Genomic DNA, 27,579 nt, shown 5'->3' on the forward strand with positions numbered 1-27,579 from the left:
ACTAAAATTGGAGGTGTAGTGGACAGCGAAGAGGGTTACCTCAGATTACAACAGGATCTTGACCCGATGGGCTAATGGGCTGAGAAGTGGCAGATGGAGTTTAATTCAGATAAATGCGAGGTGCTGCATTTTGGGAAAACAAATCGTAACAGGTCTTATACACTTAATAGTAAGGTCCTAGGGAGTATTGCTGAACAAAGAGACCTTGGAGTGCAGGTTCATAGCTCCTTGAAAGTGGAGTCGAAGGTAGATAGGAGAGTGAAGAAGGCGTTTGGTATGCTTTCCTTTATTGGTCAGAGTATTGAATACAGGAGTTGGGAGGTCATGTTGTGGCTGTACAGGACATTGGTAGGCCACTGTTGGAATATTGCATGCAATTCTGGTCTCCTTCCTATCGGAAAGATGTTGTGAAACTTGAAAGGGTTCAGAAAAGATTTACAAGGATGTTGCCAGGGTTGGAGGATCTGAGCTCCAGGGAGAGGCTGAACAGGCTGGGGCTGTTTTCCCTGGAGCGTCGGAGGCTGGGGGTGACCTTCTATAGGTTTATAAGATCATGAGGGGCATGGATAGGATAGATAGACTAAGTCTTTTCCCTGGGGTCGGGGAGTCCAGAACTAGAGGGCATAGTTTTAGGGTGAGAGGGGAAAGATATAAAAGAGCCCTAAGGGGCAACTTTTTCATGCAGAGGGTGGTACGTGTATGGAATGAGCTGCCAGAGGGTGGAGGCTGGTACAATTGCAACATTTAAGAGGCATTTGGATGGGTATATGAATAGGAAGGGTTTGGAGGGATATGGGCCGGGTGCTGGCAGGTGGGACTAGATTCGATTGGGATATCTGGTCAGCATGGACGGGTTGGACCAAAGGGTCTGTTTCTATGCTGTACATCTCTATGACTCTAAAAGCAAGTTGTAGACAAGTAAAAAGGCCCAACCAGGCAAGGAGGTGGTTAACAACCTTAGGGTATCCCTCTTAAACCATGCATCTTGTTTGTTTACAAATTAAACATGCTTCAGCTCTTTTCCTATCTGCTTTCTGGAAATCTGGGTGACACCAGGTTTGTAATACAGTATTAACCATTCCCTCCTTGCCCACGTGTGTACAATAATGCACATAATCAATTGAAAAAGGCAGCAGCAAAGAAGGAACACAAAGTAGTCCATCAGGGGTCACCCACATTTCGGTTTGAGTATCGAGGGAGTACCCTGTTTGAGGCCATAGTTTGTGCTGCTCAGCAGGGGGCGCACCCTGTGATTTCAGTCCCATACCCAGGCCTGGCATTTCTATCCCCATATTGTCTCTGTCGGGGTTTTGCTGGGGACCCAATGGGACCAGAGGTTTGAGGTGTCAGGCTGCCCGCTTGGCAGCAGCATCCATCTGCTCATTCCTTTGGAGACTGTATCCATTGCCTCGGCATGAGCTGAACATCTTGATAGCTGCCAGATTGATTGGACAAAACAGCATTAGTGTTCGTCTGCCCCATGGGGGTTAAAAATCCTCTCCGTTCCCACAAGTCTCTGTAATCATGGGTCACACCAAAAGCACAGTGAGAGTTGAAGATCTCAACCCCCGGGAGGGGTCTCTCAGTTCCGAGATCGGTCAAATGAACACTAGGATTATGGTCTGCTTCAGCAAGGTTTCACACTTTAATTTGTAACGGCCGGGCAAAGATTTGTCCAGCAACACAGATATTAAAAGATTCTGTGTTCCTTGGAGAAACTGTGTGATTAACTTGGAATAAAATATCAATTTTCATATGTTTTTTAAGAAACAGTACAGCCTTAATTACAGAATAATCCAATAAAATGTAATAAAGTTACATAGTGGACAACAGATTAGATTACTTACAGTGTGGAAACAGGCCCTTCGGCCCAACAAGTCCACACCGCACCCGCCGAAGCGCAACCCCTACATCTACCCCTTACCTAACACTACGGGCAGTTTAGCATGGCCAATTCACCTGACCTGCACATCTTTGGAGTGTGGGAGGAAACCGGAGCACCCAGAGGAAACCCACGCAGACACGGGGAGAACGTGCAAACTCCACACAGTCAGTCGCCTGAGGTGGGAATTGAACCCAGGTCTCTGGCGCTGTGAGGCAGCAGTGCTAACCACTGTGCCACCGTGCTGCCCACGAACCCAATGATATTTCCTGGGAACAATGTCCTTATACTTGTGCTTCAAGGTTAGCTAGGATGGTTAGTAATGTCTTAATTAGATCCATACAATGAAGAAGGCATTGTTTGCTTAATCTGCAATTCAGTTAGCTCAGGAATGCAGAAATGCAGCTTTTAGCCATTTTAAACATAGTGTTAATTTGCAGCCTGAAGCCTACATTACTTTATATTGAGATGCTATTTTGAGGTTATTAAAAGCTCCTGACAAGAGGCTAAATCTAGGTATTAGATCCTCATCTGGTGTGGACCTGCTCTGTCACTCAAAAGAAAACTAAATTTACAATTTAAAGCCATACGTGCTATTCTGCTAAATTAATCCAGCTGATTTGTTTTTGTTTAAATATGTTTAAACCTCGAACAGTTCTTCCAGTTAATCACTGGATATTCAAATTTCTCTTCAAAATTAAAGGTCATCACAAAACTGGGTGTCATTGTGGGATTTTGAATCTGGAGGGTGTGCTTGTGAAGTGTGAATGAACAATATTTCAAAGTGAATGTTATCGTGTTCAGTATTAAGACTTTCTGGAGATGAAAAATTTGCCCTTGTGTGTTTTGCAACACTTAACCAAGGTCAGTTCTATAGAATATGCAGACAGGTTGATGTGAGAGTTGAGAGCTGGGGCAAACATCAGGAATAATGGAGGCAGGAGAACAGCAATTAGAGTTAGAAAGTTAGCCAAAAATATAAAAACAGGAAGGAAAGTTTCATCACTTTGTTTACTTTTTTAAGAAAAGCTAAGTGTTGGTTCTGTAAAAAATGAGTCTGGGGATTCAATAACGGAGGATAAAGAGATGGTCGGTGAATTAAAAAGAGCTTGAATCTGTCTTCAGTAGAGAGGATACAAGTAACAGCCTGGAACTAGCTGGAATTCAGGAATTGAAAGGGAAGGAGGAACTGAAGACAATTACAATTACCAGGGAAGTAGTACTGAGTAAACTGTTGGAACTACAAGCTCACAAGTCCCAGGGGTCCAAAGGATTTCATTCTAGACCCTGAAAGAAAAACTAGCTGGTGATATAGTTAATGCATTGGTTTAATTTTCCAAACGTCATTAGTTTCAGGGAAGGTTTCTGTAGATTGGAAAACTCCTTTCTTCAAAAAGGGAGACCGAGAACAGGACACTGCAGACCATTTACCTTAACATATGTCATTGGGAAAATGTTCAAAGCTATGATTAAAGATGTGATGACAGGGCACTTGTACAAGTTCAAGGTAATCAGGCAGCGTGAATGTGTTTTTGTCAATGGGAAATAATGTTGTAATAATGTTTTGAAGAACTGCCTCTCCCACCTGTGACTGAGCTGATAAATCTCATGGACCGACAGGGAATGGAATCCGTTAGCACAGTCCCCGCATTTCTACGACTTCTCTGTCGTTCTGGTGTCCTTTTGGCTCCCTGTTTCTGATGAACAATTGAAACTGTGATCACACTCAGGAAACGTGTGCAGTTACTCTCTGCTGCGAATACTATAATGTTACTTCAGTCTGCAACTGGTTACAGCTCCATCCCATAGACAGCTCACTGGGGCACACTCTCTCTCAACAAGGGGAAAAAGACATACAAAAGTGGAGTAACCAGACAAAACGCAGAAGCAATAAAATGTCGAACCACAGGGGGAAAAAAAATTGTGGCTCTACCCTTTTTTTCCCTGTTGGCATTTGGACACTTCAAATCTGTCAAAAACAGCAGCAGCCTCAAAGAGCATACTGCGCATGTTTGCCGGTGTCAGCAACGCAGTACGCATGCTCGCTGGTGTCAGCAAAAACTGGTGCGCATGGTAATCGCTATCGGCAAATAAAACGCGAGACCTTCTTTTGATTGACCAATAGGGAGCACAGGAGGACCGGAAGGACGTTGGTCCTCCTGCCAATCAGAGTCACCCCATTGTCTGAATGCGGAAGTTGGACCATGAGGTTCTGAAGCTGCTGCTGCTCGTGTCTGAATGAACATTGAGCTTCATCCCAGACTGAAAATTCCTCCCTCTGTCCATTATCTGGGAGTACGGCACTCTCTTCTCTTGTCACCTTTTCCATTTATTTTTTTCATTCTAGGATTCAGTTGTTGACTTGCAGCAACTAAAAGGAAAGGGAGTGTGTCGGGATGGGGACAGACTCTGGAAACGTTGCTCCAGGTCTGTGTCTCAATTGGCAAGATACACAGGTAGGAGGCTGGAAGAACACACCAAGCCGGGCAGTATCAGGAGGTGGAGAAGTCAACGTTTCGGGTGTAACCCTTCTTCAGGATTGGGGATGGGTGTAGGGGGCGATGCAGATAAAGGGTGTGCTGGTTGGTGAAGTGGGCACAGATGTAGACAGGTAGAGGGTTCAACCTAGGCAAAAGGGAGGACTGCAGATGCTGGAAACCAGAATTTAGATCAGAGTGGTGCTGGAAAAGCACAGCAGGTCAGGCAGCATCCGAGGAGCAGGAAAATCGATGCTTCGGGCAAAAGCCCTTCATCGGGAATTTCCCCAGGGTTGGGGAGTCCAAAGCTAGAGGACATATGTTTGAGGTGAGAGGGGAATGATTTAAAAGAGACATGAAGGACAACCTTTTCACATGAACAGTTGTACATGCGTAGAACGAGCTGCCAGAGGAATTGGTGGAGGCTGGTACGATTATATTTAAAATGCATCTGGCTGGGTACATGAATCGGGATGGTTTGGAGCCATGTGGGTCACATGCTGGCAAACGGGACTAGATTAATTTTGGATATCTGGTCATCACGGACATGTTGGGCCAAAGGGTCTGTTTCCATGCTGTATGACTCTTAATTGTCTTTGGTGAAAGCAGAAGTGTGGTTGTGAAGACTAGAGCTTCAGAGCAGCTTTCGAAGATATTTTGCCCTTACTGGGAGCAGAAGAATACAATGAAATCTTGCATTTGTGAGAGAGCAACTGAGTAAAGGGAGTACATCTGCGATTTTGGTGGAAAATGGGAATTCTTTGCACTGTGGGGATGAAGCCCTACCCTATCCAGTTATTTCAGCTGGTGGATGAGACTCGGCAGTTCACACAGGCAGTCAATCCAGTAATATTTTGTAAATTCCACTTTGGAAATAGAACCAGTCTGATTCAAGATTGGGGTACAGACAGACTCTGACCTCACACCTTTAATGCATTGTCTAAGCTGAGATGACACCTTTTGTTATAAAACCTTAAGTTATTTCAAGAAAGTGTCTTACAGGAAGTTCTGGGATTTACATATTAATGATACCTACAACCCATTCTGAAATATGAAAGGCTTAACAATCCAGGTTTGTTCAATATATCATTTCAGTGGCAGGACACCGTAATGTTTTTCTATAAATTCTGTACATTATGATCTTATTCTCCACAACCACCTGATGAAGGAGCAGCACTCCAAATGCTGGTCCTTCCAAATAAACCTGTTGGACAATAACCTGGGTGTGTGTGATTTTTTTAAAACTTTGTCCACATTAGGTTGGATTGATCATGCTAAAGTGCTCTCAGTGCCCAGGGAGGTGCAGGATTGTGTGAATTAGCTGTGCTAAGTTACACAGTGTCCAGGGATGCGCAGCTTAGAATGGATTGGCCATGCTAAATTACCTATAGTTCCCAGGAATGTGCAGGTTAGGGTTAATTGGCCAGGTCAAACTATCCAGAGTGAAGATCTAGACCCCTCTTAAGGGTCCTTTCGGTTCGCGATTGGTCTAAAGAATCAATGAAATGCAGTCTGTACAAAGCAAGGTTATCAGTTTAATAAGGCATCTTGACCCAATTCTGTCCAACAACACAGTGATTAAAGCTTCTGTGTTCCATGGTGAAGTTGTGCAATTACATTTGAAAATGACACGTTATTTATTTAGGTTTTTTAAGAGACAGTACAGCCTTAATTACAAGAAAAGACCAATCAAATGTAATAAGGTGACATGATTTAGAGCAGGTTAATCCAATGATATTTCCTGGGGAAGGGGTCTTAATTACATAAATCATCATGCCATGGTAGCAGCTCAAGGTTAGTTCAAATGGTCAATTAATGTGTCAGTGTTCATTTTAAACAAACTCCATTGTCCTCTTATCTTTGGATTTTAGCTTAATTCTGCAAAACAGCAGGACAAGTTCACAGAGTTCAATCATTATTCTCAGCCATTTTGTTGTATTATTTTAAATTGAAAAGCCATTTTGTGGTTAGTAAAAACCTACATATACTTGTTGCATCTGACAATAACCTAAATTCAAATTTTAGATCCTCACCTGAAGCATCAGAGTCTGAGGGGTGACCTGATAAACGTTTGGAAGAGGCATGGATATGGTGAATACCCAAGGTCTTTTCCCCAGGGTAAGGGAGTCCAAAGCTCGAGGGCATATGTTTGAGGTGAGAGGGGAATGATTTCAAAGGGACCTGAGGGGCAACTTCACACAGAGAGTGGTGCATGTATGGAACGAGCTGCCAGAGGGAGTGGTGGTGGTTGGTACAATTACAACATTTTAAAAAGCATCTGGATGGGGATATGAATAAGAAGGGTTCGGAGGGATATGGGGCACATGCAAACAAATTAGACTAGATTAATCAAATGTTGTCTGATTGTGTGCTGCATTGTAACTAAAGTGAATGAATTGACTGCACACACTGAAGTGAATAATTATGATCAAAGACTCCTTACAGAGACATGGCTTCATGATGACAAGGATTGGATCCTGAATATTGAGGGGATAGTCAAATGGGAAGCTAGGTAAAGGCAGAGAGTTGGCACTGCTAATCAAAGCACTGATCACAGGGTAGTCTGGTGTCAGCTCGGGTTTCAGGTCCTGATTTCTCTGTCCTCTGATCTCCCTGTTCCCACAGAGTAAGATGTTGGTCTGTTCTCAGCTCTGCTGAATTTCTGCTGAAGCTTTGACCCCACCTTTACACCTTCCGGAACAATAAAACATTCAGTCAATCAAGCCCCAACCCACAATCCCCCAGCCTGTCAACCGACCAGGCACAGACCATAATCATAGCATGGAATCAAACAAGAAAAATGAAACAAAATTAAAAACTTATCGGTGCTCAGGCTTAATGTTTGTTCATTAGGAAGCAAAGCAGAAATAGGGGTCTCCCAGGATTTTTATACTGCTCTACTTGACGAATTATCTCTCCCTTACATCTAACCATTTGCACCCAGCTATGATTTACAACAATATTTACACCAACAGAAGCGAAGCATCTGTTATCAAATAGACGTAGAGATATACAGCACCGATACAGACATTTTCTCTCCCTCACGCACGCATGCGCACACATGTCCAATGGGGGTTGAATGTGTATTTGCAGAATCATGTTTGCAGATACATTTTATTGTGCATTTTTGCGCAAAATCTGCAAGCAGTCGGTACACGTAATATTTTTTAAATTCCACTTTGGAAGTGGAACCAGTTTGACTCAAGATTGGGATACAGACAGACTCTGGCCTCAATCCTTTTAATGCATTTTCTGAGCTGAGATGTCACTTTTTGTTATAAAACCTTAATTTATCTTGAGAAGATGGCTGACACCAAGTTCTGGGATTTACATATTATTGATACCTGAAACCTGTACTAAACGATGAAAGACTTAACAACCAGGCTTTTCAACTTTGTCCAGGTGAGAGTGGATTGACCGTGCTAAGTTACCCATCGTGCCCAGGGAAGATGGTGCCTTTCCCCCAACTTCCCATGTACGTTAACCATTTCATGCTAAAGTTGTTCCTCAAGAAGCTGCATTGCAGGCTCACCCTGAAATGACAGTTTATTTTGTTTCCCAAAATCTGACCTGCTCACTCTCTCGGCAGTATCCGAATGCTGTGAAAGATATTAACTTTCAGATTCAGAGTATTCAAAATTCAGAGTAGTGATATTTTTGGATTTCTGTCCCTATAAAATCCTGAATCAACACCTTCAGGAGAATGAGTGAGAGCGGAGTGGTGCTTTCAATTTCATGGAATAACAAAAGAACATTCCGCTGAATCGCTTGTTCTGAATTTCTACCCTGCACTGACAGGGAGGACGTTTGTGATCTCTTTTTATCAGAGTACTTGAAGATCTGAAGACTGAAGTTTCAAAATCAACAGATGAAAGGCCTACGCCCAAAACGTTGACTCTTCTGCACCTCGGATGCTGCCTGACCTCCTGTGCTTTTCCAGCGCTACACTTTTCAGCACTGACTCTCCAATGACTGTAGTGGTCACTGCCTGAGTCACTCAATTCGTTGGGACTGCAACGATTTTCAGCTATGATTCTGTGATATTAACTTTCAGGCAGAGTTATCCAAAATGCTCTTCTGTTTCTGTACAATCCTGAATCAGAACATGCAGGAGGATTAGTTAGAGTGGAGTGAGAACAGAGGGGGAGAGAGAGTGGGATGGTGCTTTCAATTTTGTGGAACAACAAAAGAAAAGCATATTCCGCAGAAAGTTGAATTGCTTGTTCAGAATTTCTACCCTGCGCTGACAGTGAGGACTTTTGTAATCTGTTTTTGCAGAATATTTGAAGATCTGAAGGAGGAAGCTTCGAAACCAACAGATGAAAGCCTTATACCGGAAACATTGACTCTCCAGCGTCTGCAGTTCTCACTTTGACATCAATGTCTGACAGTCTCTCAATCCATCGGGACTGCAACAATTTTCAACTATAATTCTGTGAGAAGGAGCAAAGGTTTTTGAGTCCCATTTAAGTATATTTTCAGTATCAGTGGGACTGGATGAGAGACCCTACCATTGCAGTGCAGTGTGTGTGTGTGTGGAGCGTGTAACAACTGTACGGCCTGGAAAGAGGAATTCACGGCAGAGAGGGCCTGTACACACGTCTGTATGTCACTGAAGTTTTGGCCATGGAGAAACCAGAGGAATGCCACTCTTTGGAGAAACCGTGGAAGTGTGCCAACTGTGGGAAAGGCTTTCGTGTCCCATCTGCCCTGGAGACTCATCAGCGTAGCCACACTGGGGGGGGGGGAAAGACCCTTCAGTTGCCCCAAGTGCAGAAAAGGCTTTACCCAGGCCTCTGCCCTGCTGACCCACCAGCAAGATCCACATGGGGGAGAGGCCTTTCAGCTGCCCCGAATGTGGGAAGGCCTTCAGCGATTCTTCTTCCCTGTTGAGGCACCGGCGGGTCCACACGGGGGAGGGACCATTCCCCTGCCCCGAGTGCGGGAAGGCCTTCAACAGTTCACCGTCCCTGCTGAGGCACCGACGAGTCCACACGGGGGAGAGGCCTTTCAGCTGCCCTGAGTGCGGCAAGGCCTTCAACAATTCGCCCAACCTGTTGAGGCACTGGCGGGTCCACACGGGGGAGGGACCATTCCCCTGCCCCCAAGTGCGGCAAGACCTTCACCCACTCCCCCCACCTGCAGAGCCACCAGCAAGTTCATGACCCATCGCAGGGGGATTGTAGGAGCGACGGCCGAGTGCCAATATCGACTGGACTATCAACCAAGTTCCGGGGATCCCGGATTTGAATCCGGCTGTGGCAGATGGTGGAATTGGAATTTGGTCAGAAATCTGGAGTTCAGAATCTAACGGTGAAACCATTTTTTGGTGGGGGGGGGGGTGAGAAAACCCCCATCTGATTCACTCACGTCTTTTTTTTAGGGAAGGAAACTGCCATTTTGTGAATAGATTGACTCAGTCATCCCAGTCTGGCCTATACGTGACTCCAGACCCACATCAGTGTGGTTGACTCTACACAGATGCCCCAACCCCCACCTCCTGGCAGATGGGCAGGGAGACACTTACTTGGAGATAGGGTATGGGCTGAAATTGCTGAGTGAGGCAGTTGCGGGTTTTGGTACATTAATACTTAATCCCAGAGCTTTTTTTAATTCACATTCTCAAGGTGACATAAGGTCTTCTAAAATAGGTGACATCTGGGTTCAGATGTTGCATTAAAGGTGTGAACATTGAATCTGTATCCCAATCTTCAATCAGACCAGTTCTATTTCCAAAGTAGGAATTTATATAAAACATTACATGGATTGATTTTCTGCAGATTGCTCAAAAAGTGCACAAAGTTGAATATATATGCAAATACAATTCTGCCAATACAAATTCACCCCATTGAGTTGTGTATGTGCACATGCATGCATGAGAGAGCATGTGTGTGCATGCGTTGAGTGTATGCTTGGTACAATGAGTGTAATGGAGTATGAGTCTGTGTGAGTCAGAGAGAGTGTGTGTGTGTGTGGTTCGAGAGAGCAGATGTGTATGAGCAAGGTATGAATCAAAGCGAGGGGTTGTATTCTGCTAAAACAGGGAAGGGCAGGACTTGCACAGAATGATAAGGCCCCAGCTCATGTTGTGCAATAGAGAGGTGTGTGTGTGTGTGTGTGTGGGGGGGGGGGTGTTCAGGTACATCGTTCTTTGGAAGTTGCATCACTGGTAGACAGGGTGGTGAAGAAGGCATTTAGCACCATTGCCTTCATTGTTCACACCATTGAGTACAAGGGTTGGGACATCATGTTCAGGTTGTACAGGATCTCCACACGGGTGTGGGCGGGGCCGGGGGAGGGGTGGGCGGGGCCGGGGGAGGGGTGGGCGGGGCCGGGGGCGGGGATGGGCGGGGCCGGGGGCGGGGATGGGCGGGGCCCGGGGATCCTCACCGTCACCAAGTCACAGCCACCTCGCGCTACAACTGTTCATTCACAAAAACAAACTCTCCTGTCTCACTCTGCAGCTGCGGGGGGCGGGGACACTGCCACGTTTCGAGGAGCCCTGTCTACATTGGGAAAGCTCACGGCTCAATTTAAACAGATATTCCGACATCGAACGGAACGGCGTCATATCTAAAGGGGCAAATCTGCATTTTAAAGGGACGTGGACATTTTAACGGGTATTTCTGTAAATAAAGAGGTTTAAATGGACAAGATTATATTTCAAAGGGATGTGAGCACATTCAAAGGGATATCTTCATATGTAAAGTGACGCAGTTATATCTAAATGAATCTGCATTTCAAAGAGACGTTGCCCTATTTATCAGTCGAGACAATAGGTGTGAATTCTGTCTGTGTCCCAATTGTTAGAAACAAACTTAATAAAATTTAGACGAGACTACCACAACTGGAAACAAGACAATTTATTACGAACTTGCAAGTAAGGGCTTCAAATGCAGAAGCAAATGAGCAAATTAGAATCAGGTTAGTGGACAGTTATACCCTTTGAGCTGAGTGAGGTAATCTCTCTAGACTCCTAATGACCCAATCTCTCTTACTGTTCCAGACCACTGCCCAGCTGCGCTCCACTCTTATTACTTCCCCCTTCCCCAGGTTGGCAACCTTCCTCTCTGTCAGTGCTGAACTCAACACTATTTTGTCAAGATCTGGTTTAACATTTTGTATCAATTCTGCTGGTACATTCCATCCTCGGACATTTCATTAACTTGTATCGTTTTGTATCGCTCAAGCATTTTGGTTATCTCAGCTTTTTTGGTGAAAGCATAATTTTTCAAAAAGGACTTTTTGTTATAATAATTACACACCAAAGTTGGTGTTTACTTAACCACAATTATACACTGAAAAGTAAAGATACTCTTCTCTAAATACCTGCAGGGTGAATAGTTCTCTTGCTGTACCCCTTTTCTGTATGCTTTTTCTATATCTGCAAAAACAACACTTTACCCCATTTGTCACGATTCCCCCATTTCTTTTCTTTAACCATTTGTTGTTTTTGCAATCTTATTTTCTGCCCTCTTTTCACCCTGTGGTGTCGAGGTTCACAATCTAGTCATTTCTGTCCTTCTAAGTTTGTCTTTTTTTAAACTCTAGGAGTAATCTGTTACTCTCTCTTTCTTGCGCTTGTGCTATTGTCATGACCGTTATTGGTTGTTGTCCTCCCAAAGACATTACCAGCTTAGTCATTATCCACTTTAACACATTAAACCCTATCAGTAAACCTACAATTATTAGTCGCACATAAATGCCTAAATTCACGAACCATTTTCCCCACTCGGTCAATCTCCAGTTACCCCATCCCCATCCTTCATCTTTTCGGAGTTCATCTCCAATTTGTCTTATATCGTTTATTTTTTTCTATACTATTTCCACCTTATCTTCCACTGTGGAAGAGGTGTCTGGGATGAAGGTGCAGCATTCTTCACCAATCAGAGCACAAGTTCCCCCTTTTTCGGCCAAAAGATAGTCTAAAGCCATTCGATTCTGTAAAGCTGTCGGTCTCATGGCAATCATTTCAGTGGTTATGGCCGATATTTGGGATTGAGATTCCCCATCGTGCCGGTGTTATCATTAATTAAATTTTCAAGGGCGGCCGCCATTTCTGTTTTTCCACCCCTGCCCTTGTAGTGCCGTAGTTTGGGAGCAGTGTCCGCAGTAGACGGTCTCCTTCAGAGACCTCTCGGGTCTTACGTCTTATCCCCCCCCCTCCCTCCTTTCTCAGGTTGGGCTCATGCTTTTCTATTCGGAGGTGAGGGACTATATAAGCGAGGGAACAGCAGCCACTCCAACCTTTCTGGTTTTGAGGAAGTGTTTCGTCAACTTCATAACTTGACACATTCGATCACACAAACATATTTTTCCCCGGGAATAAATGGATAGGCCTTCAGACCGCATCCCCAACACGTTCCGTTTAATATTCGGGGAGTGGTCGTGGCAGTGGCCTGACTGGTGTGGACACAAGATGATTTTCCTAGTTGGAAAGGTGCAGCATCATTCTGATGACAGAAATAGGTGGTATTCACTGCTCCTTTCGGTGGGGAAATTCTAAGACTGTCAATAGCGCCCTGATTTTTCGGGTCTGGCCTTGGGAACCATCCCGCAAAGTTATATTTGCTCCTTTCAGATCTCCACTTTGTATTATTTGAATCCACATCAAATTATTGTACATCGTATTTTTTTTTAGCGAGTGGTATTACTGAGGTGGGGATTCCAAGATTCGCTATGGTGTGGGACCTCTGCACAGACCCAACAGTCGGTAAGTCCCTCTTGTTCAGCATAATTCTGGCACAGCGTAGTGAAGTGATTTTTCCCACTTCCTTGAATAGTTAGTACTACTAACATTACAATACTATACCAGTATGTACCCATCTCTGAACTCTGCCCACCATCCTGTCTTAACATTTTAGATGTCACACAGCCCTTACAATCAATAACAATATATATATATATATATATATATCAGCAAACGTTAAAAGAGTCTTTTGTTTCAGTTCATTCTTTCTTTCTTTAACTTTCAGAGGATTGTCTGTAGGATGAGCGTGCCACTCTGCCTTTGGGGCGTTCACAGGACCTTTAACGAGAGTGTGATGACTCCACCCTTCCTCAGCAGTCCGAATAGCTGTTTCACTAGTTAGGAGCGTTAGGAATGGTCCCTCCCAGCTCGGGTACAGTTTGGTCTCTTTCCAGGTCTTGATCAGGACCCAATCACCCGGTTGTATTCGATGGACTGTAAACTCGAGTGGCAGTGTCTGTACCAACAGGCCTTTATTCCTAAGAATAGACAAAGAAGAGCTGAGTGCCACTATATCGTTCGTTAAAAACTTATCATTGAACTCTGACCAGCCGTTAGGCAGTTTTTCAGCCTCGATAATGCTTCCCTCTATCCTGTCTACTACAGTATATTCATTGTGCTTTTTACCCTCAATCATCCGGGAGGATCCGTCGATAAACAACCGAGCTCTCGCATGCAACGGTACGTCTCTTAAGTTCATTCGCACTTTAGTCTGATATTCGGTAATATCAAGGCAGTCATGTTCTGGATTGACCGGGGTCACCCCCCTCTCTCCGCCACAGAAATGCAGCTGGATTCAAGCAACTGTCTGTGACTAACACAAGGTCATCCTGTTCTATTAAGATTGTCTCATATTTCAAGATCCTAGAGTCTGTGAGCCATTGTCCTGCATTCTGATTTAAGAATTCTTTGCCTTTTACTCCAGAAACCTTGAGACCTTTGTTAGTTAATTTAACACCGCTAGGTCTAAAGCTTAGGGATGATCGTGCTGCTCCCGTATCCACTAAAAATACTGTTTCCTCTCCTTCAGGTGCCACCTTTAACTTTATCAAGGGTTCCCGGTGGGTCTCAGGAGGAGGGAACCCCTGACTCCCCTAATCTTCATCAAAAATCATCAATGATACCGCTTCTCTTTGTCGTCCTAACCTTGGACATCGTCTATCGTAATTTCTTCAACTGCTGCAACCATTATTTTAGCTTTTTGTTTTTGTTTCTCCTCTTCCCTTCTCACACACACTTTCTGTGCCTCATATAACAGATCTTCTATCTGTTTTTCACTCCAGCCTTCTAATCTCTGTAACTTCTTTTGTACGTCCTGCCATGATTTAGTTACAAATTGGACCTTTAAAAGTCAGTAATGTAGCTTTCCATTCTTTAATTAACAATGAATGAATGCAGTCATGTTTTGAATTAACCATGAATCAATAATGACAGGTCACTGAGAATGTATGAAGGAATCCTGCCAATTAATATTGATTCAGGCTAACGCATTTGAATAATTATAAATATTAATTATTAATTATATATTTTTGCTCAAGCACATTCATTTTTGAGAACCTCGACAGATTCCATAGCACCTTTTGCAGTTAATTAAATCCCCAATTTGGTGGCAATATCTCGTCATGAACGCAAGACTGATTCTTCCTGCCTCTCATCACAAAACTGTTGCCATAATCCAATTAACTTTTGTTTTGGTTCCCACTCCCTTGGGCTTAAAATCGAAGGGTGACCTTGCTGCCCCCGTATCGACTCGGAAAACTACGTCCTCTTTGTAAGGTCCCACCTTTAAATTTATCGAGGGTTCCTGGTGGGTCCCCGGGGGCAGGAACTCCTGACACCCCTAGTTTTCATCAAGGCTCATAAATGGCACTGCCTTTACTTCCTTTGTCGGGTCAGGACACTCTCTCTTAAACTGACCTGTCTTTCCACAGTAATAACATCCCGCCTGTGGGGATTTCCACTTTGATCCTTGTTCCTATCTCCCAGATTCCTTAACATCTCCTCCCCGATCCTTTCTCCTCCCTTTAGTTTCAACATGCTGCCTGCCACCATTCCGGTTTCCTTCTCCTTTTAGTTTTGTCCTTTTCTTTATTACCTCATTAACCGTGGCTTATCATTATTTTTGCTTTCCGTTTCTGCTCCTCATGTTACGTTGCCAGATCAATGGCTGAGCCAATTTAACCAACTGAACAGCTTTAGGGCCACCTCATGGCCATTCCTCATCACCCAATGTTTTGTTTAGACCTTGATTCTTTTAAAGAAATATTGCAATTTTTCTTGCTCCCTGTAATCTCAAATACAATTCATCAATTGATGCTTGCTTTTCTTTAAAGCCTGTTCCTAACTATACATTTTGGAATCTTACTTGTAAATATATATTTATCTATTATAAATTCATTTATTCAGTGTTTAATATTCAAAATGCACAATGCACACAGTTCCCAACTCTGAAATCCACCACAATCACCCGGTTCCAGTCCCCTGATTCAAATCCAAAACTAGTCCTCCCAACTAGTCCTGACCAGTCATTGCTCAATTACAGTGGTATAGGTCGTGAAATAACCAGAGCTGCCTTAAAAGGATTTGTCTATTCAAGTTAAAACTTCAACTGTCCTCCATAAATCGCTTTTATGTAAGGATAAAAGAGATTAATTCGTAACTGATAGTAAGGCAGTCATGACCTGTAAAAAGAACATTTTATTTCATAATCTTGCAAAATCCTTAACCTTAAAAGAAATCATGTTAAAATTTCCATAGTAGAAATCAGATTCAAAACAGTCCTGGATCTCAAGCTCCAGGGAACATTCGATCACCAACAAACAAATGTGCATTCAGACTGAATCACACAGGGATAAACTTTCTACGAACTGTACGGCTCTTTTCTCTCTCTCTCTCTCACACACACACACACACACACACACACACACACATGTTTCCCACAATGACTCCTCAAGCTTTTGAATATTTCTCTGGGCGTCTGGCCATAAGTTAGTTCCGAAGTGCACCCCCAGTAGCCCTTCAGCTACTACCCCTTCTGACACAAAGCATAATCTGGTTCCTCCTGACTATAAGGCTGTTTTTCTTTGACATTTTATCATTTGTTTTTTATCCTTTCCTCGTGTCCGAGGATTGTACTTCCAATCTCTTAACATTTTTCCTAAAGGACTGTCCGTTGGGATGTGGTCCTCGGACGTCCCTCTCATGTCCCCTTCGACATCTAAATTGCTATTCTTATTTCCCGTTTTAATACTCGACCGTTTTCTTTATATAATTTCAATTAACCTCTCTGAAGTTCGGTGTTACCTTCTTCCACACCCACTTCAGGGTCCTAATCTCCGCGTGGGGGTTTCCCTTCTTAATAACCGGTCTAAGGCTGGGTGATCGAATCAGTTAGACACCTTACTTGTTAGATTAATCTACCCAATTAAAGACCTTTATTCTCTATTTTTTAAGTTGCCAATTCCTCCGTACTTCTCGTACGGAACCGGCCACCAAGGTAATACCTAAAGGTCAATTTTCATACCTTGGTCTGTGCACAAAAGTTACCTGGTCGAATGCGCACCCCTTCCCGCGGCAATACCAGACAGCAAAATACGTTGTCCATCTAGGTCGCCTGAAATTTACCTTTACCTGGGTCTTATGTACACAAGAGTAACCCGACCGAACCACCACATCTTAGTGCCCTTCGCACCGCGGCGAAACAGCAAGTACTGCTGCAAATCCCGGCCGCCCGCGAATGCGGGTCTTCAGTCCATAAGTGTTACCTGACCAACCCGCCATGTCTTAGTGCACCTCGCTCGTGGCAAAGACTGACAACAAAACAAAACCCGCTGCCTACCCCGGTCGCCTGGACAATACTTATTTAAGACCTTTTTCTTTCCCGGGTCTTGTGCACAAGAGTTACCCGACCAGACCCGCTGCGTCGCCTCTGCCCGTCCTGTCTCCAGGGTCTCCCAGTCCGGATCACCCTCGCCCAGAGCCGCCTCGGCAACAAGGGGAAACTAGAGATCGCCGAAATCAGCAAGGTGCACCTTCTCCGTTTCTCCAAGAACGCCGAGCAACCGGACCTTGGGATCCAGGAACGAGCCCCCAAATCTTTTAGAAACAAGTTTAATAAAATTTAGAGGAGACCATTGAAACTGGAAACAAGACAATTTATTCTATGATCTTGCAAGAAAGGGCATCAAATGCAGAAGCAAATGAGCAAATTAGAACTCGGGTTAGTGGACAGTTATACCCTTTGAGCTGAGTGAGGTCATCTCTCTAGACTCCTAATGACCCAATCTCTCTCACTGTACCATACCACTGCCCAGCTGTGCTCCACCCTTATTACTTCCCCCTTCCCCAGGTTGGCAACCTTCCTCTCTGTAAATGCTGACACATACATTTATTTTGTCAAGATCTGGTTTAACATTTTGTATCAGTTCTGCTGGTACATTCCATCCTCAGATATTTCATTAACTTGTATCGTTTTGTATCGCTCAAGTATTTCGGTTATCTCAGCTTTTTGCTGAAAGCATAATTTTACAAAAAGAATTTTTTGTTATAGTAATTACACACCAACGTTAGTATTTAATTAACCACAATTAAACACTGAAAAGTCCCTAAATACCTGCAGGGTGAATAGTTCTCTTGCTGTACCCCTTTTCTTTATGCTTTTTCTATATCTGCAAAAACAACACTTTACCCCATTTCTAACAGTATTGAGCAGTACGGCTAGGGGAATGGTTGAGGGTGAGTTACCCTTTGGAGGGTTGGTGTGGACTCGTTGGGCCGAGTGGCCTGCTTCTACACTGGGGAATTCTCTGAAGGGAAGGAATTTCTGCAAACTGTGCAGGGCAGTGCAGGCGCAGTGCGGGGTCCCGCTGCTGGCCGAGCCCCGCATCCCATCCCGCACCTTTCTCTCGCCCAGTCTCCCATACCCGCCCCCACCCCCGACCCATCGATGGCGTCACAAAGCGCGGAAGTAGCCCTGTCAGGTTCAGAGTGAAACTCCCTCCCTCTGGACAACTGTTCATCCTGGGGAGGCAAGAGAGGGGAGGGGTGGAAATCTGTTCACTTGTAGCAGCCGGAGTGAATCCAGGGAGGGAGCAGATTCTGCAAACTCAGGGTTGTGTCTTAATTGGTGGAGAAAGTGAGGACTGCAGATGCTGGAGATCAGAGCTGAAAATGTGTTGCTGGAAAAGCGCAGCAGGTCAGGCAGCATCCAAGGAGCAGGAGAATCGACGTTTCGGGCACAAGACCTTCTTCAGGAATGAGGAAAGTGTGTCCAGCAGGCTAAGATAAAAGGTAGGGAGGAGGGACTTGGGGGAGGGGCGTTGGGAATGCGATAGGTGGAGGGAGGTCAAGGTGAGGGTGATAGGCCGGAGTGGGGTGGGGGCAGAGAGGTCAGGAAGAAGATTGCAGGTTTGGAAGGCGGTGCTGAGTTCGAGGGATTTGACTGAGGCAAGGTGGGGGGAGGGGAAATGAGGAAACTGGAGAAATCTGAGTTCATCCCTTGTGGTTAGAGGGTTCCCAGGTGGAAGATGAGGCGCTCTTCCTCCAACCGTCGTGTTGCCATGGTCTGGCGATGGAGGAGTCCAAGGACCTGCATGTCCTTGGTGGAGTGGGAGGGGGAGTTGAAGTGTTGGGCTACGGGGTGGTTGGGTTGGTTGGTGCGGGTGTCCCAGAGGTGTTCTCTGAAACGTTCCGCAAGTAGGCGGCCTGTCTCCGCAATATAGAGGAGGCCACATCGGCTGCAGCCGATGCAATAGATGATGTGTGTGGATCTATTGCCAAGTGATGGCAAATGTGGCTAGATTAATTTCGGATATCTGGTCAGCTCGGACAAGTTGGGCTAAAGGGTCTTCTTCCGTGCTGTATGAGTCTAATTGTCTTTGGTGAAAGCAGAAGTGTGGTTGTGAAGACTGGACTTTCAGAGCAGCTTTCAAAGATGTTTTGCCCTGACTGGGAGCAGAAGAGTTTGACTGAAGTGTGTCGGTGTTAATGCCTTGATGTCTCATTTTGCTTCCACCTTCCTGGGGACGTTAACCATTTTGTTCTACAAGTAGCTGCATTGCAGGTTACCCCATGAATTGGCACACTTACGTTTGCTTCTCAGAAACAGACCTGCTCACTGTCAACTGTATCCCAGTGTTGTGGGGTTATCCAAAATGCAGAGAGGTGTCAGTCTTGACGTTTCTGCTTTTCTGCCCCTTTAAGATCCTGAATCAGCACCTTCAGGGAATTAGAGTGGAGTGAGAACAGAGGGGGAGAGAAAGTGGGATGGTGCTTTCAATTTTGTGGAATAACAAAAGAAAAGAATATTTCGCAGAAAGTAGAATTCCTTGTTAAGAATTTCTACCCTGCACTGACAGTGATGCCTTTTGTAATCTCTTTTTACAGAGTATTTGAAGATCTGAAGACAGAAGTTTCAAAATCAACAGGTGAAAGCCTTATGCCCAAAACATTGACTCTCCTGCTCCTCGGATGCTGCCTGACCTGCTGTGCTTTTCCAGCGCCACATTTTCTGACTCTGACTCTCCAGCGTCTGCTGTCCTCACTTTGATGTCATTGTCTGACAGTCACTCAATCCATCGGGACCGCAACGGTTTTTGACTGTGATTTCTGTGAGAAGGAGCAAAGCTTTTTGGTTCCTGTTTGAGTACGTTTTCAGCATCAGTGGGACTGGATGAGAGACCCCACTGTTGCAGCGCACTGAGTGTGGAGCCTGAAACAGTTATACGGCCTGGGAAGGGGAATTCACGTTGGGGATAGGCTCTGCACACGTTTGTGTGTGGCTGAAGCTCCGGCCATGGAGAAACCAGAAGAATCCCGCTCCGTGGAGAAACCGTGGAAGTGTGGCAACTGCAAAAAAGGCTTCCGTTTCCCGTCTGCCCTGGATACTCATCGGCACAGCCACACTGGGGAGAGGCGATTCCCCTGCCCTGTCTGTGGGAAGGGCTTCAGCGATTCCACCAACCTCCACACCCACCAGCGGGTCCACATGGGGGAAAGGCCCTACAGCTGCCACGAGTGTGGGAAGGCCTTTTCCCAGGCCTCCAACCTCCAGACCCACCGGCGAGTCCACACAGGGGAGAGGCCCTACAGCTGCCATGAGTGTGGGAAGGCCTTTTCCCAGGCCTCCCACCTGCTGACCCACCAGCGAGTCCACACGGGGGAGAGGCCCTTCAGCTGCCCTGAGTGCGGGAAGGCCTTCACCAATTCTTCTAACCTGCTAAGCCACCAGCAGGTCCACACGGGGGAGAGGCTGTTCCCTTGCACAGAGTGTGGGAAGGCCTTCAGGTATTCTTCTCACTTGCTGACCCACTGGCGGGTCCACACGGGGGAGAGGCCCTTCAGCTGCCCCGAGTGTGGGAAGGCCTTCACCCGCTCCTCCTACCTGCGGAGCCACCAGCGAGTTCATGTACCATCGCAGGGCGATTGAAGGAATGACGGCCGAGTACCATTTATTGACTGGACTATCAACCCGGTTCCAGGGACTCCCGGGTTCGATTCCCACCGCAGCAGATGGGGGAATTGGAATTTAGTCAGAAATCTGGAGTTCAGAATCTAACGGTGAAACCATTGTCGGTGGAGTGGGGATGGAAGAAAACTCCCATCTGATTCACTCAGTTCTTTTTTAGGGAAAGAAACTATCGTTGTGGGAGAGGGTTCACTCAATCGTCCCAGCTGCATCCTTTACCCGGTCTGGCCTACACGTGACTCCAGACCCACAGCAGTCTGGTCGACTCTACACTGCCCATCCAACTTACTTGGAAACAGGATACGAGTTGAAAATGCTGAGTGAGGCAGTACTTTCTCCGGGTTAAGGCTGTACCAAGGATCCAATTACAAAGGGTCAACTGGGTAGTGACCGATAATGAAGAAAGTGAGGGGTTGGAGGGAGTGTGTGCACTTTGACTGTGAGCTGTTTTTAAAACATTGCGACTTTTTCTACACCTTTCTGCTGGGAGATTCTGAAGCTGTAACAAAGTTGGGTCACAATAAAGATTACCTGTACTTCACGCCGAGCTCAGACTCTCATTGAGAGCTTTGAATTGCATTTTGTTCTAAAACTGCTCATTTCTTACAGGTGAAAGTGAGAACTGCTGATGCTGGAGATCAGAATCGAGCTTAGAGTGGTGCTGGCAACGCACAGCAGGTCAAGCAGCATCCAAGGAGCAGGAAAATCGACATTTTTTGGGCAATATTGATTTTCCTGCCCCTCAGATGCTGCCTGACCTCCTGTGCTGATTTCTGACAGCCTCCTGTACTATGTTTCCAATGTTGTGTATCGGTTGCAGCAGTGAATGAGTGGCCAGTATTGTTAGAAATTGTGAATTTTTCAGGAGTGCAGGTACTACATCATCCCATTGTCATTGTACAGTTTCCTGGCAGCACTGGGAGGTGTGGGCTGTGTCCACTGGAAACGATGTGGAGGTGCCAGTGTTGGACTGGGGTGGAGAAAGTTACAAATCACACAACACCAGGTTATCTTCCTTCTGGTTTATTTGGAAGCACTGGCTTTTGGAGTGCTGCTCCTTCATCAGGTAGCTGTGGAGCAGAATCATAAGACACAGAATTTATAGCAAAAGCTGACGGCGTCATGCAACTGATAAGATATTGAACAAATCTAGATTGCGGATTAGTCTTTCATCTTTTACCATGGGTTGCAGGTTTCAGTTCAGTAAACCCCAGAACTACTTTTAATTCACCTTCTTGAGATGGTTTAAGGTTTTATAAAAATAGGTGGCATCTCAGCTCCAATACTGCATAAAAGTTGTGAGGTTCGATGCTGTATCCCAATCTTGAATCAGATTGGTTCTATTAACCAAAGTAGGAATTTATAAAATATTACATGCAGTTTGTGTGCTTTTTGAGCAAAATTGAATATATCTGCAAATATAATTCTGCAATTGCAAATTCACCCCAGAGACTTGTGTGACTGTGTGTGCATGAGAGTGTGTACATATATTCTAATGAAGTGTGTGTGAGATGGAGTATCAGCCTGTGAGATGGGGTGAGTGTTAGGGTGTGTGTGTGTCTGAGAGAGCGAGAGATAAAGGCAAGGGGTTGCATTTTGCTAAAAAGAGGACGGGCAGGACTTGTACAGTTAATGGTAGGGCCCTGCAATGTGTTCTAGAACAGATTCATGGTGGGGGGGGGAAATGTGGAGGGGTTCAGGTACATAAAGTTAAAAATCTCTCAACACCAGGTTATTGTCCAACTGGTTTATTTGGAAACACAAGCTTTTGGAGCGCTGCTCCTTCATTGGGTGTTTGTGGAACAGGATCATAAGACACAACCACCTGATGAAGGAGCAGTACTCCAAAAGCTCATGCTTCCAAATGAGCCTGTTGGAGTATCAGCTGGTGTGGTGTGAATTTTAACTTCATCCACCCCAGTCCAACACCGGCATCTCCAAGTCGGGGACATAGTTCTTTGGAAGTTGCATCATTGGTAGACAGGGTGGTGAAAGAGGCGTTTAGCACACTCTCCTTCATTGTTCACACCGTTCAGTGCAGGAGTTGGGACATCACGTTGAGGTTGGACAGGATATTGGTTGAGACCATGTGTAGAGCACTGAGTACACTTCTGGTCGCCCTATCGACAACCACAAGTTGTCGGGTGACCTTATTTCGATTTATAAAGTCATGGGGCGTGTAGGAAAGGTAAATATCACAGGGGGGGAAAAATGATGCATCTCCCCTTTTTAACTTCTCTTGACATTCAGACACTTCAATCCTGTCAGTAACAGCCTCATCGCCAGAGAGCAGACTGCGCGTGCTCCTCACTGCACGCAAGGCACACGCCTCGCGACTTTCTTTTGGTGGGCCAATCGGAAGCGCTGGAGGACCGGAAGGTGACTGGTCCTCCTGCCAATCAGAGCCTTCCTATTGTCTGAATGCGGAAGTTGGAACACGAGCTTCGGGAGCTGCTGCTGCTCTGTCTCTGAATGAAGATTGAGTTTGTTCCAGACTGTAACCTCCTTACTCTGTCAACCATCTGTGAGTAGGGCACTCTCTTCCCAACTCCTTTTCCTTTTTTTTCCCCCCATTCTTGGATTCAATCTTTGACTTCCATTTCCTTTCGGTTGCTGCAAATGAATGCACGGCGTGGACCGATTCGGGAAAAGAAGATGTTTTCATAAACAGAGAGCGGGTCATGTATGGGATGAATGTCCAGAGGTCGTGGTGGATGCACTACCCCCAATAACCCTCTGAAGAGCAACCCACCCAGACCCACTCCCCAACATTTACCCCTTCACCTGACCCGACACGCAATTTAGCATGGCCAATTCACCTAACCTGCACATCTTTGGACTGTGGGAGGAAACCAGAGCACCCGGAGGAAACCCACACAGACAGTTGCCCGAGGCAGGAATTGAACCCGGGTCTCTGGCGCTGTGATGTAACAGTGCTACTCACTGTGCCACCTAGGACAGATGAGGAGGAACTGCTTTTCCTGGAGAATAGTCATTCTATGGAATTCTCTGCCCAAGGAAGAAGTAGAGGCATCTTCATTAAGTATATTCAAGACACAATTGGATGGGTTTTCATGGTCAGGGAGTTAAGGGTAGTTGGGATAATGCAGGGAGAAAGAGCTGAGCCAATGGATATATCAGCCACAATCAGCTCGGATTTCAGTTTCCCACAGAATAAGATATTGGTCTGTTCTCTGCTCTGCTGGATTTCTGCTGAAGCCTTGACCCCCACACCCCCCACACCTTCTGGAACAATAAAACATTCAGTCAATCAAGACCCAAGCCACAGTCTCCCAGCCTGTCAACCATCCAGACACAGAGTGTAGTCCTAGCCAGGAATCAAACAAGAAAAACAGAACAAAATTAGAAATAAATAAATGCTCGTGCTTAATGTTTGTTCATGAGGAAGTAAACCAGAAATAGGGCTCTCCCACGATTCTTATAGTGCCCCTCTTGAGGCACTCTCTCACCCTAACATCTAACTATTCATACCCAGCTATGATTTACAACAATATTTACACCAGCAGAATTAAAGCATCTGTTATCAAGTAGACATCGGGATATACAGCACAAAATAGACTTTTCTCTGTCTCATTCACACACATACATCCATGGGGGTGAATTTGTATTTGCAGAATTATATTTGCAGAGACATTCTATTTTTCTCAAAAATGCACAATCTGCAGGCTGATCCATGTAATGTTTTGTAAATTCAACTTTGGAAGTAGAACCAGTCTGACTCAAGATTGTGTTACAGACAGACTCTGACCTCACACCTTTAATGCATTGTCAGAGCTGAGCTGTCACATTTTGTTATAAAACCTTGAGTTATCTCAAGAAGATGTCTTTCAGGAAATTCTGGTATTTAGAAATGAATGATACGAGCAGCCCATATCCCTCTAAACCCTACCCATTCACGTACCCATCCAGCTGCTCTTTAAAAGTTGTGTTTGTGCCAGCCTCCACCACTTCCTCTCGCAACTCATTGCAAACACGCACCACCCTCTGTGTGAAAAATACAAATCTATGCCTTCCTCATCTCCCGTTTTACCTGTACTGATACCTTTGGGGATCTCTGAACTTGGACAGTAAGGTCCCTTTGTTCCTGAGCACTCTGTAGGGATCTATTATTTATTGCTTACTTCCTTCCCTATTAAGATGAGGTGTTGTCCCTCCAATTTGTGGTTTGATTCGTTGTGGCAATAGAGGAGGCCAAAGATGGTCATGTCAGAAAGGGGGTGGGAAGGGGAATTGAAATGGGTGGTGACTGGGAACTCTGGTCGGCTCTGTGGACGTGGATATGATGCTCAGTGAACCATTTCCCAGGTTTGTGCTCGCTCTCCCCGATATAGAGAAGACCACAACTGGCAAACACATGGCAAATGCAGTACCACAATATGAAGTTATAGCCTTTATTTTGGGAAAAAAAGTCGAAAGGAAGTGCATTGTTTAAATGGAGATGTAATTGGATGTGGAGAAAGTGAGAACTGCAGATGCTGGAGATCAGGGTCAAAAAGTGTGGGACTGGAAGAGCACGGTAAGTTAGGCAGCATCCGAGAAGCAGGACAGTTGACTTTTTGGGCACGAGCCCTTCACCAGGAATGATGTGTGGATGGACAAAGGAGCCTCAGCGTCCTCCTACACCAGTCACTGCTGGTTGTCAGACAGGTGCAGCAAACAATCAGCAAGGCAAGTGTATATTAGCAAGAGAAATTGAGTTCAGAAGTGGGGATGTCTTCCTGCAGTTAGGGGGTCATTGAATATATTCAAGGCTGAGTTCATCTGATTTTTGAACAACAAAGAAGTGGATGTTTGTGGGGGAAGGCAAGAACATGGTTTCAAGACCAGTACAGAACAGTTCCAGAGTCAAACAGCACAGAAACAGACCCTTAAGTCCAACTAGTCAGAGAGATATACAGCATGGAAAGAGACCCTTCGGTCCAACCCGTCCATGCCGACCAGATATCCCATCCCAATCTAGTCCCATCTGCCAGCATCTGGCCCATATCCCTCCAAACCCTTCCCATTCATATACCCATCCAGATGGCTTTTAAATCTTGCAATTGTACCAGCCTCCACCACTTCCTCCTGCAGCTCATTCCATACATGTCCTACCCTCTGTGTGAAAAGGCTGCCCCTCAGATCTCTTTTGTTTCTTTCTCACCCTAAACCTATGCCCTCTTGTTCTGAGATGTCCGTCTTGACGTTTTTGCTTTTTCTGCCCTTGTAAGATCCTGAATCAGCACTTCCAGGAGAATTAGTTAGAGCAGAGTGAGAACAGAGTGGGATGGTGCTTTCAATTTTGTGGAATAACAAAAGAAAAGAAAATTCTACAAAGTAGAATTGCTTGTTTAGAGTTTCTACCCTGGGACTGACAGTGGTGACTTTTGTAATCTATTTTTACAGCGTATTTGAAGATCTGATGGCGGAAGTTTCTCAATCAACAGATGAGAAACATTGACCCTCCTGCTCCTCAGATGCTGTCTGACATCCCCATGCTTTTCCAGTGCCACATTTTTCGACTGACTCTCCAGCATTTGCGGTCCTCACTTCAACATCAATGTCTGACAGTCACTCAGTCCACCAGGACCGCAACGATTTTCGACTGTGATCTCTGTGAGAGGGATCAAAGCTTTTTGGTTCCTGACTGAGTATGTTTTCACCGTCAGTCTGACCCACTGAGTGTGGAGCCTGAAACAGTTGGACGGCCTGGGAAGAGGAATTGACGGCAGGGAGGGGCTGGAAAAGCGTTTGTGTGCAGCTGAAGCTTTGGCCATGGAGAAACCCGAGGAATCCCGCCCCGTGGGGAAACCGTGGAAGTGTGGTGACTGTGGGAAAGGCTTTCATTTCCCGTCTGCCCTGGAGACTCATCGGCGCAGTCACACCGGGGAGAGGCCATTCCCCTGCACCGACTGCGGGAAGGCCTTCAGACATTCCTCCCACCTGCTGGCCCACCAGCGGGACCACACGGGGGAAAGGCCCTTCAGCTGTCCCGATTGTGGGAAGGCCTTCATGTTTTTCTCTGCCCTGTTGGCCCACCGGCGAATCCACATGGGGGAGAGGCCGTTCAGCTGCTCTGAGTGTGGGAAGGCCTTCAACTATTCCTCCGACCTGCTGAGGCACCAACGGGTTCACTCAGGGGAGAGGCCCTTCAGCTGCCCCGAGTGCGGGAAGGCCTTCAGCAATTACTCCAACCTCCAGACCCACCAGCGAGTGCACACGGGGGAGAGGCCCTTCAGCTGCCCCGAGTGTGGGAAGGCCTTTACCCAGGTCTCCACCCTGCTGAGACACCAGCGGATCCACACGGGGGAGAGGCCGTTCACCTGCTCTCAGTGCGGGAAGGGCTTCACCCGCTCCTTCCATCTGCAGAAGCACCAGCGAGTTCACGTGCCATCGCAGGGGGATTGAAGGAGTGACGGCCGAGTGCCATTATCGATTGGACTATCAACCCAGTTCCGGGGACTCCCGGGTTTGAATCCCGCCACGACAGATGGCAGAATCGGTATTCGGTCAGAAATGTGGAGTTCGGAATCTAACAATGAGACCGTTTCAAGGAGTGGGGTGGTGCGGGGGAGAAAGCCCCCATCTGATTCCCTCTCTCCCTTGTTAGGGAAGGGAACCACCATTGGGGGAAAGGATTCACTCAATCGTTCCAGCTGCATCCTTTACCCGGTCTGGTCTACACCTGACTCCAGACCCACAGCAATCTGGTTGACTCTACACTGCCCCTTCCTGGCAAATGAGCAGGGAGACACTTACTTGGAGACAGGGTATGGGTTAAAATTGCTGAGTGAGGCAATACTTCCTCCGGATTACGGCTGTACCAAGGATCCAATTGCAAAGGGACAACTTGGAACTGACCAATAGTAAAGACAGTGGGGTGTGTGTGGGCTTTGATCTTGAACTGTTTAAAAAGCTGCTACTTTGTCTATGCCTTTTTGCTGGGGGAATCTGAAGCTGTAACAAAGTTGGGTCACAATCAAGGTTACCTGAATTTACCGCCGGG

At 45.8% G+C, this 27,579-nt stretch overlaps 2 protein-coding genes across 2 annotated transcripts in view; both read left to right on the forward strand.

The window, feature by feature from the left end:
- The window catches only part of LOC140460011 (uncharacterized), a 209,542-nt gene that overhangs the window by 68,188 nt on the left and 113,775 nt on the right, over positions 1-27,579 (forward strand). Inside the window, exon 3 of the mRNA XM_072554416.1 lies at positions 19,815-20,507. Within this exon, the coding sequence (XP_072410517.1) occupies positions 19,815-20,507 (693 nt within the window). The remainder of the gene's footprint in view (positions 1-19,814; positions 20,508-27,579) is intronic.
- LOC140460777 (uncharacterized) lies at positions 4,088-27,538 on the forward strand. Its single transcript, XM_072555456.1, has 4 exons — positions 4,088-4,338; positions 6,385-6,477; positions 13,001-13,072; positions 25,980-27,538. Exon 4 carries the CDS (start codon positions 26,349-26,351, stop codon positions 26,979-26,981), a length of 633 nt encoding a protein of 210 aa, XP_072411557.1. The 5' UTR covers positions 4,088-4,338; positions 6,385-6,477; positions 13,001-13,072; positions 25,980-26,348; the 3' UTR covers positions 26,982-27,538.

Source organism: Chiloscyllium punctatum, chromosome 36 (genome assembly GCF_047496795.1).
Source record: "Chiloscyllium punctatum isolate Juve2018m chromosome 36, sChiPun1.3, whole genome shotgun sequence".
Taxonomy (NCBI): Eukaryota; Metazoa; Chordata; class Chondrichthyes; order Orectolobiformes; family Hemiscylliidae; genus Chiloscyllium; species Chiloscyllium punctatum.

Bases quoted from the DNA above. Each gene is read 5' to 3' on its own strand.
- LOC140460777 (XM_072555456.1), top strand. From the start codon at position 26,349: ATGGAGAAACCCGAGGAATCCCGCCCCGTGGGGAAACCGTGGAAGTGT.